Raw genomic sequence first — 17,912 nt, forward strand, 5'->3', positions numbered from 1 at the left:
TTGCTGTCTTGCTATTTGCTCTAAGTAGAATTAAATATAAAATGAATTTAAGGGCTAATTTTTGCTTGGGTCATTCAGGCAACAAAACACCAGGATGTTAAGTTTTCAAGATTCATATAAATAATTTTAGAATTATTTTATTGATAAGATATATCAATACTTGTGAAAAGGAAAACATAAAGAAATACATATAAAATTAGATATATATGGTTGGATGCCGTATTGATTGCCAAGTTTGGTTAAAAAAAAAATTCCGTTCTTAAATAAATAAATAAACAAAAGAAAAAAATTTCAATTCTTACATTACTAGCTTTCAGAAAAAAATAATTTTTTAATTTTTACTGTAAATTTTGAATTTATATTAAAATCCAAACTAAATATTTTATAAATAAGATCTTTTAATTGAAAAAAATCCCAGTGATATTTCTTGCTGCTTTGCCAGTTTGAACCTCCATTTGTTAGAAACACCATCCAAATATCTTTGTGTCCTTCACAAAGGAACTGTAGAGAAGGACTATACATAATAAACAAGTTTTCTCTCCACATATTTCAGATTTGTCTTGTTTCTTGAGACTATTCTGCATTTATCTGAACTCTTGTAGATCAAAGAGGTTTAAATACATGAGGGGTGAAAAGATAGGAAAGAGAAGGCAATCAGTCAGTTACGTGAAGCTTTTAAAGTTTTATATTGAAAATATTTTTGTATGGTAGAAATATAGAGATGTCCTTTTCCATTACAACTTGTCTGATATTTGTAAATGCTTGTTTCTTTTAGGAATCACAGTGCATTGATAACAAGTGTAGTCCCTGGGGATTATGATGGAGATTCACAAATGGATGTCCTTCTGACATATATTCCCAAAAATCATGCCAAGAGTGAATTAGGAGCTGTTATCTTCTGGGGACAAAATCAAACATTAGGTGAATTTGTTTTAAGAATTTTTAATATTTATCACTGAATATGAAGGTAAATGTAACAAAATATTGTTCTGAAATCAGTTCAAAAATACTGTTCTTGGGTGTCAGTAATTGTAAAACGTTTTTTCAAAGTTTATTTCCTGATTTTTCTTTTTCAATTCTGAACTGGGCAGGGGTCAGTTCTACAAACAAACTTCACTCTTACTAGCTTAAAGAGGATAGAGATTTATTAAAGGGTTTTAATGGCTTACAGAACTATTGGGATGGCTAAAGAATAAACTCTAGGTTGAGCTTTCAGGAGCAATCCCAGTATCATCCAAAAAGCTACCACCTCTTTCACCTATCTGAAGTGGTCAGTTACACAGCTGCTGCCAGAATGATGCTGTGGTTGCAGTGATTCTCGCTAGCAAAATGAATGCTATACCTGGTCTCTTGATACTCCCAAATTCAGTGAGCAGACACAGATAGAAATAGCAGAGAAACAGCCTTTGCCTCATTCATGCCTTTAAGACTCGCAGTGTATCTGACTGGCAAGGCTTAATTTTTATTCAGCATCTCAGATGCAAGGATATGTAGAAAATGCTATTTTTGGTTTCTAGTCTCCTCAGCACAGGAAAGCACAAAAAAGTTGAAGTATAGTTTGAGAGTCAGTCTATCATATCTAGTCACAAACCATCAAGCCTTATCTGAAAAGCCAATTAATTAGTTATACCTAAATAGGTAACTTTGTTAATGAAGCAAAATTTCAGTCATGTTCTCTGTACCATTTGTGAATGTAAACAGTAATCTTAATACATTGTATTCATTGAGTCAATAAGTATTTACAGAAGGAGTACTATGTACAAAGCACTGCTTGTATATAAGCATGGACATTTTAGAGCCAGGAAGTTTTGCATATATTGCCTTCTTTACACCAAAACCCTGTTGTCAGCTGCTCCAGTACTGAATTGTGTAAAGACAAAGACTCAGGAAATATTTACATGCATACCTTAAAAGGAAATTATCATAATACTAGTCTTAACTATAGAATATACTCTCCCAATATTTTGTCTTCACAAGCTTGATGTTCATTCTAACTAGCCTTACAGTATCTCATTTATGATAATAGTTGGAATAAATCAGAGATAAATCTTGAAAAGAGTAGAAGAATATTTTTTCCTAAGTGTAGCTATCAAAAGTAATATAAAATGCCTGCTAATTTCTGTGTATTATATATATATCTTTTTGCAGATCCTAACAATATGACCATACTCAATAGGACTTTTCAAGATGAGCCACTAATTATGGAGTAAGTATGTGCTTGCTTCCTTTAAAATGGTTTCAAACTTAAACATAAAATCTTCATATAGGAAACTACTTTGCTAAGTAATATAAACACTAAATTCACTGAGAGGCCTGTACCCTTGATTATATTGTATTTATTTGCCATCCAATAGGAAAAAGAAAAATGAAATTTATTATTTTGGAAAGAAGAGATTTGTGTTTTTGTTTCAGTAGCCTCAGATATGTCCATTATGGATCTATGCTGTCACTACTGAAAGAACTAAGATACCTGTTTTTGAGTAAAACTGTTATGCTTGATATGTAGGATACAGTTTCCTCCAGAAATTTAGATTCCTATATTAAGGAGAAATTTTTGTTCTTTTTATAATATAACTCCTCCTCTGCATTATCATTAAATCCAAATTTCTGACAGCGCATTTTGGTAGAAGTAGAAATCATTCCTGGGGCTAGAGCAAAGTTTGGCTACATTCTTGTTTCCAGTACTGCCTTTCTTACAGTTATTAAAATCACACCCATACAGCAATGTTTCAGTGGCCATTAGAAGTCTGAAGAGTAATTCCATGGATTCATCTTCTTAACGGTGCTCAGCTAGATTTCTTTCATAGTTGTGTATTTTTTTTATTAAATACTCAATGGCCAGTATGAAGTTTTATACCAACTAGGATTATTTTTCTGAGTTATTTCTCCTAAGCCCATATAAGTAAACAAGTTGGCCTGTGATTCTGAAATAAGTTTCTAGGAATTAGTGCTGTATCCTTATCATTCAAGAATAGGTTAAATTATGCAAAGATTACAGACATACCCAAAATCTCACAAAAGAAATTTATTTCTTGCTCTCACTGTATGTCCAATGTGGGTCAACAATAGGCTGTACCCTGTGCTGTTGCTTAGAATCAGGCCATCAGAGACCCCACTGTTTTTGTAGCTGGTCCATCTGAATCACAAATTCTTCTCATTCCCATGGCAAGCCTGGAGAGGGCTAAAGAGGCTGGTAACAAATTACGCCCTTTGGCCTAGAAGTGACACATGTCACTTGTGCTGACATTTGACCTATTACTTATCCCTAGATACTGGCGAGCATTGTAACGTCTACCTCACTTTCCACAGTTACTGTTAAAGCTAAATTAGAAGTGGGAATTTAATGAAATGGCAGCTTATTGTTTTAATTTTTTTTCAGTTTCAATGGTGATCTAATTCCTGATATTTTTGGTATAACAAATGAATCCAACCAGCCACAGATACTATTAGGAGGGTGAGTAAATATGATTATAACCATGTAATTAAATGTATGTATTGCTGCTACTTTAACCACTGGAAAAAAAGTAGCTCATTGGAAATCTTTGTCATTAAAGATTTTTAAATGGGCATTTGGTCAATGTATATAAGCTTTCTCCAATAGTTTGGATTTGGTCTGCAACTGCTTTCCAAGGACCAGCTTAGTCCTTTTAACTCTTTGAACATTAGAGATTCAAACTTTACAGGTCCCCATTTAAATATAGGTTCATTAATGTTTTTGAAATGGACAGATTTCATGAAAATAGGGAGGATACCTGCGGTCTTGAGTGGATCCACCCTACCTTAGTCATGTTAGCTTCTAGACTTTATTTGATAAGATTTGTTTCTTCTTTCTGTCATTCATTCAGTGAGCAGTCAATAATGGCGTAGTAGTGTTAAGTGTTCCACTAAGCTCTGGAAACTTGTCAGCGTATAACTTTATCCTTCACCAGTACGTGTGTTAGGCCTCTCTTACTATCTAAATGTGAAATTCTTAGGGAAAACTGCTAGGTATGCTAGGCCTCTCTTACTAAGTGTGCAATTCTTAGGGAAAGCTGCCCGGAATCTCGAAATTCCAAGATATCCATTGTAATTACTCTGGATTTAAATAGAACTGGTCATGTAGCACAAGAATTCATGATCACAAGATACCTTCAACCTGGTTAATTTTTTTCTGTATCTGGTAAGGTGAAGTTTAGTTCAAGAAGAGTACGAACACATTTATTTACTTTTTGCCTTTTTGAAAGTACAAAGGACCACTCATTAATCTGTCTTTCCCAGCTATTTGCAACTCTGATGACTTTTCTCTTTATGTTTTATAGAAGTAGTTTGTTTTTATGATTCATTTTTGAAATGTGATTTATAGGTATGCAGAGGAGTAAATTGTCAAAAGTTAGGGTATGCTGAAGAGACACATTCACATTTCCTATTACTTTTTCTAGTCTGTGGCCATACCACCCTGAATGCGCCCGATCTTGTCTGATCTCAGAAGCTAAGCAGGGTTGACTTTGGTTAGCACTTGGATGGGAGATCCCCTATTACTTTTTCTGTGGGTTTTTAATAAGGAATAGGGTACTTTGATGCTAGTAATCGTGAACTTTGAAAGAATTATTGTGAATCCTGAATGAGAAAGCTGTTTTTCCTTCAAACTTTGAAAAATATCTTGAAGAAAGTCTTGCTTTAAAGACAAATTGGAAGGAGGTTCTGATTTGCTTTTGTGGCCAAAAGAAGGGGGAATTGAGTGCAGATAGGCTGTGGGGAAAACACAGACCACTCCCCTCCACCACTCCCCTCCTTCTACAGCAAGTGAGGACTGCTTAGGAAACCCTGTCCTTTCTTTTCCTCTCTTCAAAAGCAGACATGTGATTGAGAATGTGATAGTGACTTCTGACCTGTTTTATTTCATGGCAGTTTACACTTAAGACAAGGAAATAATTGGAATATCTTTAATCTGATGTAGTTATTTCTTTAGAATTTCTTTAGAAATTGAAACAGCTATTGTTGACAATTCACAAAGTATAAATAAAACTTCTAATACCTATACAGTTTTTTACTTAATCTGTGAGAAAACTATTTAGAATATTATGGGATAATGCCAAAGCTTCTTTATTTGTCCTTAATTCTGTATTAGATTTTTTCCCCCTCTGTTTCATGAACAGGTTCAGCTTTTAAAACTTATTATGCCTGAAAACATGCCCAACTTTATTTTTTGTATGTTATATTCTGGTCCGATATACTAGAGTAATAATTCTCTGGTATTTTAGGGTATCTGTCATTTGAACCTCAGTTACAGATTAACCATATCTAAGTGGTAAGTTTGCATCTAATATTTGTCCTGATGCCAGTTTGAAGATATATAAACTGACAGAAATTTGCATTGTTTAGAATGACTGTAGCCTAATATCATGGTTCAGACAACAGAAAACTGTATATGCCCCTGTGGGAGCAAGCATTAATATGTTACTGAAATATGAAAAATATGTTTAAGCCATATCAGTTTTATAAACAACAGATAAGATACATGCTTAGATGCAGAAGTGAAAAAGTCATTAGCATTGACATTTTGGATTATTTACGTGGCCTTGATTGGCAGCCTAATCTTATTTATCAAGAAATCTACTTTTTACAACTTAAATATTATGCCTTATGGATATGCCAAACCCAAGATCATCTTTAATTTATTTGACCAGCACTTTAGTTTGGGCAACTCACAGTGATCTTTAAATTGGGTGTGAAATGCTTTTGTAGGATTATACCAGAAAGTCCTTGCTGTAGCCTGGCCTAGTGCAGACTTGGAAATCTAAGATATCACACAGGTAAAACCAGTACAACTAGTTGGCTGGAGTAAAGGTAGGGATGATCAGTTTAAGCAGCAGTGGTGATAAGCAGAAGAATTCCTTATAATTGGTATAGTGGGGTTATCTAACAGGGACAGGAAGGGCTTTCACTGCGTATAATGAGGTTCGGGAGATAATTGAAATGTGTTAAATCGTCAAAGGTGAGACTTCAGTTTGAGCTTTAACTTCACTTATAAGAACCTGAAATAATGTAATAATGTGCCATATTACTTAGAAATAACACCCAGCTATTGTGTGTTACAGCAGCTTCTGCAGTGATGTAAGGTTATTGTTAATGAGCATTTTCTGTAAGAGGATACTGGAAACTGATGTTGCATACTCATTTAGAATATTGTTTTTAATGTTGAAGTGAAAACACTTGTACCTGTAATTTTAGTCAAAACCAGATATAATGTTGGTCTGTTAAAATTTTCTGACTCCCATACTGAGTTCAGACACATTCTTGGTCAAGCCCAACTTGTATGCTTGGAGATATTAACGTAGGTATGTGACAGATATATACTTTGCCATACTGTGTTTACGTCACAAGTGATTGCATGAAAATATTGAATGTAGTATAAGTGGCACTGAAAGCAACCATTCTTAACTGTTGTGTGAGATTTTTCCCCTCCATTATCCAAAAAACTGTGTCTGTATTTAAATGTAGTCAGCTACTGTCAATCCGGAAGAAATAAATTCCCATTTTTCCGTTTAGCTTTTCATATATTCTCACATTATAACCAATGTCTGACTTATTAAAGCACCCTTCATTTTTACTGTTGATTTTGTTTGCTGATGTATTACAGAAAATATAAATATTTGCTTTAATGAAATAATATATTGTATCACTTTATCATTTAGTGAGAATATGAAAATTATGATGAGATTTATGACACAAAATAAAACCAAATAATACTTAAGGCAGCTTTTGACTTTGTAATCAGCATTAATACTCATAACAGAAAAAGTTAACTTTGAGATGATTTGTATTTTCTTCAGATTCCCTTGGCAGCACCTTCCCTCTCATCCCATACAACATTCATATTTTTAATACTGTTGCTGAAAGGAATCTATTAAAATCTGAGAGATCAGGTATTTTTTTAATCAGTATTTCCATGGAAACATTACATCAGTTTTCTAACTTTTCTTTTTCTAAAGAAACTGTGCTATTAGAGATAAATTAATTTCTTTTCCCAGTGTTTCTCACACAAACCTTTTTCTTTTCAAAATTAAACTGCAGAAATAGTGAAAAAATTTTTAGCAGATGACTTAAAATTTTATATGTGGTGATTATTTCAAATGGCATGTTCATTTCTTAAGGGTCTATAATTTTATTTCCTGTAGTCCCACCAGATGTGTTGGAGGGGTCAATTAAATTATCATACTGCTTTATTTTATGTTCTGATTGGTACTATTACATTTAAGTGAAATTATTTATTTCTAAGTAAACGGTTTTAATAAGTTCTCAAAATTTACTCAACTGGCTTTTAGTTAAATCTTACTAATTTGTATATGTATATTTATAATTATTCAGAAAGATAGCTTCTTTTGAGAAAAGTATAGTTTCATAGTTTCTATGCCAAAAAAAAACTGATAACATTTTCTTTTATTGGCATATATCAAACTTTTGTTTCCTTGTTTTGGGAGGAACCATTTTGCTTTATTTCATTACTTGTTAATACTTGTGTATGTATTGAAACTAGTATAGGGTACGGGCAGTGACTCAGGCCTGTAATCCCAACACTTAGGGAGGATGAAGCAAGAGGATCACTTGAGCCCAGGAGTTCAAGACCAGCCTGGGCAACATAGGGAGACCCCGTCTCTACATATGAAAGACAAGAAAAAATTAATTGAGCATGGTGGTGCACTCCTGTGGTCCCAGCTGCTTAGGAGGCTAAGGTGAGAAAATTATTGAGCCGGGGAGGTCGAGGCTGCAGTGAGCTATAATTGCACCACTGCACTGTAGCCCGGGTGACAGAATGAGACCCTATATTCAAAAACAAAAGAAAAAAAAAACTAGTATGGCTAAATAAGGCGTGTGTGTAGCAGACTTTGAGTAAAATTAGTATATATTCCCATTTCAATTTAGGGTGAAATGAATCAGAATCATAATTTCTGAAAATATAGGTCATGTTCTCTTTCATTAGATTCCAGTTGCATTTTTTCAAAGGGTATACACTGCTGAAAATGCTTTACGGATACTTGATTTTTATCAGTCCAGAGGCCTAAACTCTTCAGTTCCAGTTCCTGAGTGAGTTCCACAGTAGTCCTGAATGAATATGTGTGTTCAAGTATGGGGCATATGCTTCTTTTCAGACTGCCTGTTTTTCCACTGTATTTGCCTGTCCTAAGAATCAGTGCTGTCTCTTAGGTGTAGTCTTACTGTTGCATATCCTAGGAAAGTAGGACTATTGGGACAAAGTATAATAAAAACATGACTGAAAGAAATCTTCTTATTTTCTCTTATGTAAGAAATCTTCATATTTTCTCTTAGGTACAAGAGACATTATTGCCGAGAGGTGCTTAAGATTTAGCCAGAACCACACCTTTGAGTTCTCATTGAGGCCCAGAGTGAGTAATTCATGAGGACTTTACCTGGGTGACTTTGTTCTCCAGTGATGCTTTCCCCAGTCTTCTCCTGTGTATCTTGCAGAGGAGGCATACTACAGAATTGTACAGCTTATCTGTTCCTTTGGAGGCTCAGAGTTGGATGGGAAACGAAGAGAACAAAGAGAATCTCAAACAAGCTTCTTGTTTGTTTATTAAATGTTTACCAAGTAACTCAGGTTGGCACTTAAGTTGGCTCTTTTTTTTTCTTTCTTACCACAGATAGCTTGTGTAGCTAACAGTGACTGAAGAGGCTAATTCAAAAGTTAAGTGACACCACAAGCTCATAATATGTAAATATGACAGCTCTTCCAGGTTCTAAAGCCTGTGCTTTTGCCTTCATTCTTGTACTATCATTACCATCAATATAGTCACAGGGGGCCTTTGATAGTGCTCCTTCATATGTCCTCCCCATCTCTCTCCATTGCTAGCTTGGACTTCATTGCAGCATTATGGCTGCTTTTCAAGAAGTATTCCACAAAATGTAGGCAGAAACTGCATATTTCTTAAGACCCAATCCTGGTTAAACAATTGTCATTTCTTTTATATTCCATTGGTCAAAAGAGGTCATGTGACTAGCTAAGAGTCAGTGAAGTTAGTAGATTATAGACCCTACCTCCTGATAACAGGCATGGCAAAATTGAATGCAAAAGAGCATGTGAGATGGGAAATAATGTGACCATTTTTGAAAACACAGCACAGTAGCCTGTGTTTGTTTACTTTACCGTAAGTAAAGACTTGCAAAGGAATATGGAAACATAAATCATTTTAAGCATGTCACCTTCCAGAATCTTAGGCTTCGCAAGTGTTCTTACCTAAAACTGTTGTGTCTGACAGTGTACCTGTTTTCACTATAATTTTCTCCTTTTAACAGTAATTTGCTGGGGTGTAAAAAGCCACAGATACCAAACATGGAGAAAAATTTTTCTTCTTTTTCTTTTTCCTTCTTTTTTTTTTTGAGACCTTGAGACAGAGTCTTGCTCTGTGGTCCAGGCTGGAATGCAATGGCACGATCTTGACTGACTGCAACCTCCTCCTCTTGGGTTCAAGTGATTCTCTGGCCTGAGCCTCTTGATTAACTGGGATTACAGGCACAAGCCACCATGCCTGGCTAATTTTTGTGTTTTTTTAGTAGTGGTGGGATTTCACCAGGTTAGTCAGGCTGGTCTTGAACTCCTGACATCATGATCTGCCTGCCTCAGCCTTCCAAAGTACTGGGATCACAGGCATGAGCCACCATGCCTGGCCTGGGAAATCTTTTATGAGTAAGATATCCCAAACTAATAGAACTTACAGTTTGTTTGTTTGTTTGTTTGTTTGTTTAAATGTACATTTCTCTTAACATGAAGCTTGCCTACAAAAGCAGGCATTATGGTCCACATTGATATATTTTGAATTCAGATGCACTGGAGTGGGGTTGTGGTAGTATGATAGTTTTTGTTTTAATGACTCTGGCTATTTCATTATTTGAATACTATCAAAAAATCCATTATTGTTGAGAGAGACCCTTGGGAGAGCAAAGAAAAGAGAGCATTCATAAGAAAAACCAAATTCTAAAAAGCAGATCTTATAGCTCTTCTTAGCACTATATCTCAGGATTCATCATTAATTGGAAAGAATGTAACTTTCATGCCAAAGTGATTTTGGAAGGTGACGATTGTCGCAGATGTGACTGGAATGTTCTCTAGGACTATCAAACTCTTGGATAAAACTTTTGCATAATTTGTTTCATATTTGTTATGCGTTTTTTTCTATAACGTAGCGTATTTTATAAAATTATATCAAGAAAATTCCATTTAAAGTCCAGCATCTTATTTTATCTTATGAAATTTTAATTTACCATTTTCTGTATCCTGTTAATGTAATGATGCTATCGCCTAATAAATAAATTTACATGTTTGCTTCTGAGCCAAATAATTTTTTGCAGCATACAACCTCTTCTTTTATTAAAGTCTTAGGAAAAGTTTATGTTTGAGGAAATGATTAAGGCATGGTGTTATTTCTTTTTTGTATATGCTAAGTACTGCAAAAGCCATAGCCGGAGTTTACTATGCACATACATTTACTGAAGGACTATTACATTTTTTTTTTTTTTGCGTCAACATCTTCAAGGCAAGGATTGTTACATCTTTGATCATATTTCTTGTAACATAAATTATTTTAGCTGCATTATATTGCACTGCTGTAAGTTAATAAGAAATAGCATGTTGCTTTACAATCTTATTTTTATAACCTGTTTTATAAAAGTAGATAAATCAATTTTATCTGACTTACATTATTGTAATCTTGACTGCTTTTAGCAGTCTGTCCTACAATACACATTGAGTCATTTCTCAGCAGTTTTTATAATATTCCTTGAAACACATATTAGCACGTTTTTTTGAATTGAAAAAAACGAAGTCAACCTCTTTCTGGCAGAAAATAACTTTGATTTGGAAACAGCATTTATAGTAAGGACTGGCTTTGCTAATTGGGTTATGTGACAGACATTTTCTGTAAATTGAATGAAGTAGATCAGCAGTTCTAAATTTGTTTTTGTTTTTTCCTTACACTTTATTATGGAACATTTCAAACATATAAAAAGGTAGTGAGAATCAGGCAATGAATATGCATCTAATAAAACATACCTGTCACCCCGCTTCAGCAATTACCAGCTTATACTCAGTTATTTTTTCATCCACACTTTTCTTCCATTTTCCTTTTTTTACACCTTGGACATTTTGAATCTGTAAATATTCAACATATATCCTTAAGAGATAAGGATTTTTTTTTTTTTTTTTTTTTTTTTTTTTTTTTGGAGATGGAGCCTCACTCTGTCATCCAGGCTGGAGTGCAGTGGTATGATCATAGCTCATTGCAGCTTTGAAATCCTGTCCTCAAGCAATCCTTCTGCCTCAGCCTCCTGAGTAGCTGTGACTGCAGATGCTTGCCACCATGCCTGGCTAATTTTTAAAAAATTTTGTTGGAGATAGGATTGCTCAGGCACTAATCCTTCCGCCTCAGCCTCCTGAGTAGTTGGGATTACAGGTGTTAGACACTGCATCCAGCTAAGGATTTGTTTTCAAAAATATATAATCATAACATGTTCATCACACCTAAAAAAATAAGAACAGTTTCTCAATATTACATTTTCAGGAAAATTTTCATCAAAATATATTAAAGCATTTGATAATGTGGAAATATTTTATTAAACCGTATATTATTGGCAAAGATACATTAAAAAGATTTCTCAAACTGTCTATTAGTATACCTTTACTTGGTTAAATGAGGTGCCTCTCTAAATAAAGAGTAATTGGTATAGCTAATATTTATTTTTAAATAGTGCTTATAGTTATTTGATAAATGTTATGGTTATTTGATAAATCCATCCTTTGATGAATGCTGTTCTTTGAGATTAAGGGTGGTGATGCCTACAATGCTTTTGTTTTACTTCTCAAAAATTGAGAAGGTAAATGGGACTAATGAATGGATTATGCATCCTTTTACAACTCAAGGGCTTTCCAGCTGCTTGCTTTGAACAGCTTAAAGGAAGATCTAATGGATAGAGCATTGAAAGTTATTTTTGTTGAGAAGTAACTGTGATGTTTTATTATTTGACTACAGAGGGGTTCAAAAAACTGAGAATCCTTGCTGTCATAAAGCTCCTTTCATTCTAATCTGCCTTTTTATATGAGCAAGATTTCGTAGCATTTACGTCTATAAAAATGAAAAGTAAGAATAGACTGTTTGCCCTGGATAGTGTCTCGTTGTAGCAAGAAGACGTTATATTTTAAGTGTAAATAAAATGATATGTTTTAAAGCTTCATTCATCACTCTTAAAAGTGCATTTCAATAAAATTTTACCTTTGGTTCAATTAGTTATCAAACCAAATAATATGTATTTTCTTCAGTTGTATACTGATAGTTTAAATAATTCAACCTCAAAGAAAGTTTTTTAAAAACACTGAGATCCATGAACAAAACCAATTAAATGCAAACTTTATTTTATATGCCAGTTCATAAATGTATTCTTTGTTTGGAGAATTACCGTGGAACCATCACTAAAAAGACTTCACATATAGGCCAGGCATGGTGGCTAACGCCTGTAATCCCAGCACTTTGGGAGGCGGAGGTGGGTAGATCACGAGGTCAGGAGTTCAAGACCAGACTGACCAACATGATGAAACCCCATCTCTACTAAAAAAAAAAAAAAAACACACACAAAAATTAGCTGGGCATGGTGGCTCATGCCTGTAATCCCAGCTACTTGAGAGGCTGAGGTAGGAGAATTGCTTGAACAGGGACCCAGGTGGTGGAGGTTGCAGTGAGCCAGGATCACACCACTACACTCCCGCCTGGGGTGCAGAACAAGACTATCTCAAAAAAAAAAAAAAAAAGACTTCACATATAAAATCATTTTACATCATGATAAAGTTTTCTAAGAAAAATTGAATGAAAGTTCAGGTTTCGAAGATAAAAGGGAAAGATGTACAATTTCTGAATATTCAAGAAGAACTTCAAAAATCTATCTGTTTTTTGTTTGTTTTGGAATTCTTTTGTGGATAATGAGGAATGGATGACAATTCGGCTGTATTTATATTCCACTGGATGCATTTTTAATTATTTTAAAATTTTGATAATTTAATAGATTAAAATATTACCTATTTTTAAGCTATTTATGCTAATAAAAACAGATTGTTTTCTTAGAAATTAATGTGTTAGCTGGTATATAATTTTTCAGAATTGTTTTGAAGCATATATGAGCAAAGATGTTTGAAGACAACTGGACAAAGAACTAGGCAGCTTGGAAAAGTAGATTCTTCATGCCAGAACCATCTCCTAGTTACTGCTTTTACCTGGATATCTTAAATAATGATAATTGAATATAAGCTGATCATTGAAAAGTGGGTAGATTAGCAGTCATACAAAAAATAGTTAGCATAGGCAACCAAAAGCCACAGTTGACATTAATTACATTTAAATTCATCCTTTAACAAATGCTATTCTTTGAGATTAAAGGTGGTGGTGCCCACGAATTAGAACACTTTGGCATAATTTTGTTTCCTGTGGAGGAAAAGCTGGTAATTGGGATTTTCTAAAGAGGTCAAGAAATGTTAATGAAAACACCCCAACATGACTTAGACTGGCCTATTTTTCTTCTTTGTTTCTTTTTTTTTTTTTTTGTAATCAGAGTGGTTTTTATTTGTGACCTTAGCCTTCAAATGGAGTTGAGCACATATAGGAGAAGATGATACTTTATGTGAGTTCAGTGCTTGAAAAATATGGTACCTGTGTTTCATTGCTAAAAAACTATAATTTGTACAAAGAGCAACTTTTTTTTTTTTCTTCAACTTTTAAGTTCAGGGGTACATGTGCAGGATGTACAGGTTTATTATACAGGTAAATGTGTGCCACAGTGGTTTGCTGCACAGATCATCTTATCACCTAGGTGTTAAGCCCATCATCCTTTACCTGTTCTTGCTGATGCTCTGCCCCATAGCCCCTGCCTCTGAAAGGCGCCAGTTTGTGTTGTTCCCCCTGAGGTGTCCATGTTTTCTCATCATTCAGGTCCTACTTATAAGCGAGAACATGCATCGTTTGGTTTTCTGTTTCTGTGTTATTCCATGTCTGCTATTGTGAATAGTGCAGCAAGGAACATATGCATACACGTATCTATATAATAGAATGATTTATATTCCTTTGGGTGTATACCCAGTAATGGGATTGCTAGGTCAAATGGTATTGCTGCCTCTAGGTCTTTGAGGAATCACCACACTGTACTCTACAATGATTGAACTAACTTACACTCCCACCAACAGTGCAAAAGTGTTCCTTTTTCTCCACCACCTTGTCAGAATCTATTGTTTTTTGACTTATTAATCACTATTCCAACTGGCATGAGATGGTATCTCATTGTGGTTCTGATTTACATTTCTCTAACGATCAGTGATGCAGAGCTGCTTTTCATGGTTTTTGGCCACTTGAATGTGGTTTTTTGGGAAGCTTCTGTTCATTTCCTTTGCCCACTTTTAAATTTTTTTTCCTTGTAAATTAGTTTTTGTTTCTGTAAGACTGGTTGTTAGACCTTTCTCAGATGGATAGATTGTCCATCAAGAATTGCTTGAACCCAGGAGGCAGAGGTTGTAGTGACCTGAGATTGTGCCACTGGACTCCAGCCTGGTGCCTGGTGACGAAGCAAGACTGTCTCAAAAAAAAAATTTTTTTTCTCCCATTCTATAGGCTGTCAGTTCACTCAGATGATCGTTTCTTTTGTTGTGTGGTAGGTCTTTAGTTTTATTAGATCCCATTTGTCAAGTGTCAATTTTTACTTTTGTTGTAATGCTTTCGGTGTTTTCATCATGAAATATTTGCCCATCCTGTACCTTCCGTGGTATTGCCTAGATTTTCTTCTAGGTTTTCATAGTTGAGGGTTTTACATTTTTGTGTTTAACCCATCTTGAGTTAATATTTGTATATGGTGTACAGAAGGGGTCCAGTTTCCATTTTCTGCATATGGCTAGCCACTTCCAAAGAGCAACTTCAAAGGTAGAAAGACAAACAAATATTTTCAACTATAAATTTGTTAACAGTTTATTTCTCATATATATATGCATATGTATGTATATGTATATGTATTTTCAGTTTTCATCCATCTTAAAATGCATCACAAAAAGAAACTATTGTTTTTTCATTTTTTGTACAACTTTGATAAACATCAGAATAGTAAATAGACACTGTATAAAATAAACTCTAAGGATCAACTCCTGCCTTTTAAGAGGTATAACTGTAAAATAGCAAAGCATATGAAATAAGTATGAAACTCAAAATACTGTGAAGAATTTGTTGATTTTAAATGTTCAAAGAGGCAAAATGGTAATTAATATATTGTTAGGAGTGACAAATTCATATTTGTCAGGAGCCAGGAAGGAAACCAGAGTGACTGAAGCAATTTGGGAAAATTAACACTTAGGTTGTTTTTAGGCACTAGCTCTGTCTGAACAAAGCCAGTTGGTTGCTAGACCTTCTGATATTTCTGATATTTCAAGAGAAACTGAAAATCCAGAACTTTATATGAAATAAATTTTCTTTATAGGTTCTAGCAATGAATTTAACATTTGTAAAGGAATATATGGGCCAAATTAAACACCTCTTTGTGCTGAATTTGGCTGATGATCTGTCCCTTTATGACTTTTGATTTATCACTTTTCTAGAGTCTTCCTTTGAAATCAACATTTGGTTAAATAGCTCCTAGGAAAAAATGTCACAAGGTAGTTGAGTTTTTCTAAAATTCTAGCTATACTTATTTCAGAGTAAGCCTACTAAAAATTTTATACGGAATGACATAGGTAACTTCTCAGGTAGCATTTAGAGACAGAGCCACATGATCAACCTCATAGAGTTTTACTCTATAAAAGTCTGGGGTTTTTTATTGTTGTTGTTTTTTGTTTGTTTGTTTTTGTTTTGTTTTAATTTATTATACCTTAAGTTCTGGGATACATGTGCAGAACATGCATGTTTCTTACATAGGTATACACGTGTCATGGTAGTTAGGTGTACCCATCAACACGTCATCTACATTAGGTATTTCTCCTAGTGCTATCCCTCCCCTAGCTCCCAAATGCCTGACAGGCCCTAGTGTGTGATGTTCCCCTCCCTGTGTCCATGTGTTCTCATTGTTCAACTCCCGCTTATGAGTGAGAGCATGCAGTGTTTGGTTTTCTGTTCTTGTGTTAGTTTGCTGAGGAAGATGGTTTCCAGCTTTATTCATGTCCCTGCAAAGAACATGATCTTATCCTTTTTTATAGCTGCAGAGTATTCCATGGTGTTTATGTCCACATTTTCTTTATCCAGTCTATCATTGATGAGCATTTGGGTTGATTCCAAGTCTTTGCTATGGTGAACAGTGCCACAATAAACATATGTGTGCATGTGTCTTTATGGTAGAATAATTTATAATCCTTTGGGTATATACTCAGTAATGGGATTGCTGGATCAAATGGTATCTCTGGTTCTGGATCCTTGATGAATTGCCACACTGTCTTCTACAGTGGTTGAACTAATTAATTTACACTCCCACCAACATTGTAAAAGTGTTCCTGTTTCTCCACATCCTCTCCAGCATGTGTTATTTCCTGACTTTTTAATGATTGCCATTCTAACTGGCATGAAATGGTATTTCATTGTGATTTTAATCTGCATTTCTCTAATGACCAGTGATGATGAGCTTTTTTTCATGTGTTTGTTGGCTACATAAAAGTCTTCTTTTGAGAAGTATCTGTTCATATCCTTTGCCTACTTTTTGATGTGGTTGTTGGTTTTTTTCTTGTAAATTTATTTAAGTTATTTGTAGATTCTGCATATTATTAGCCCTTTGTCAGGTGGATAGATTGCAAAAATTTTCTCCCATTCTATAGTTTACCTGTTCACTTTGATGGTAGTTTCTATATGCTGTGAAGAAGCTGTTTGGTTTAATTATATCCCATTTGTCAATTTTAGCTTTTGTTGTCATTGCTTTTGGTGTTTTAGTCGTGAAGTCTTTGCCCATACCTATGTCCTGAATGGTATTGCCTAGGTTTTCTTCTAGGGTTTTTATGGTTTTAAGTCTTGCATTTAAGTCTCGAATCCATCTTGAGTTAATTTTTGCATAAGGTGTAAGGAAGGAGTCTAGTTTTAGTTTTCCGCATATGGCAAGCCAGTTTTCCCAACACCATTTATTAAATAGGGAATCCTTTCCTCATTGCTTGTTTTTGTCAGGTTTATCAAAGATTAGATGGTTGTAGATGTGTGGCATTATTTCTGAGGCCTCTGTTCTGTTCCATTGGTCTATATGTCTGTTTTGGTACCAGTACCATGCCGTTTTGTTTACTATAGCTTCATAGTTTAGCTTGAAGTCAGGTAGCATGATGCCTCCCACTTTGTTCCTTTTGCTTAGGATTGTCTTTGCTATGTGGGCTTTTTTGGGGTTCCATATGAAATGTAAAGTAGTTTCTTCTAATTCTGCGAAGAAAATCAGTGGAAGCTTGATGGGGATTGCATTGAATCTATAAATTATTTTGGGCAGTATGGCCATTTTCATGATATTGATTCCTCCTATCCATGAGCATGAAACATTTTTCCATTTAAGTGTCCTCTCTTATTTCCTTGAGTAGTGGTTTGTAGTTCTCCTTGAAGAGGTCCTTCACATCCCTTGTAAGTTCTATTCCTAGATATTTATTCTGTTTGTAGCGGTTGCGAATGGGAGATTTTGGCTCTCTGTTTGTTTGTAATTGGTGTATAGAAATGCTTGTGAATTTTGCACATTGATTTTGTATCCTGAGACTTTTCTGAAGTTGCTTATCAGCTTAAGGAGATTTGGGGCTGAGACAATGGGGTTTTCTAAGTATACAATTATGTCATCTGCAAACAGAGACAAGTTGACTTTCTCTCTTCCTATCTGAATACCCTTTATTTTTTTCTCTTGCCTGATTGCCCTGGCCAGAACTTCCAATACTGTGTTGAATAGGAGTGGTGAGA

General features: G+C 34.7%; 1 protein-coding gene across 1 annotated transcript in view; it reads left to right on the forward strand.

Annotated features, from left to right (window-relative positions):
* The window catches only part of ITFG1 (integrin alpha FG-GAP repeat containing 1), a 277,356-nt gene that overhangs the window by 6,144 nt on the left and 253,300 nt on the right, over positions 1–17,912 (forward strand). Inside the window, exons 3-5 of the mRNA XM_003937249.4 lie at positions 776–921; positions 2,149–2,206; positions 3,380–3,454. Coding sequence (XP_003937298.1) covers positions 776–921; positions 2,149–2,206; positions 3,380–3,454 — 279 coding nt within the window. The remainder of the gene's footprint in view (positions 1–775; positions 922–2,148; positions 2,207–3,379; positions 3,455–17,912) is intronic.

Source organism: Saimiri boliviensis, chromosome 1 (genome assembly GCF_048565385.1).
Source record: "Saimiri boliviensis isolate mSaiBol1 chromosome 1, mSaiBol1.pri, whole genome shotgun sequence".
Classification (NCBI taxonomy): domain Eukaryota; kingdom Metazoa; phylum Chordata; class Mammalia; order Primates; family Cebidae; genus Saimiri; species Saimiri boliviensis.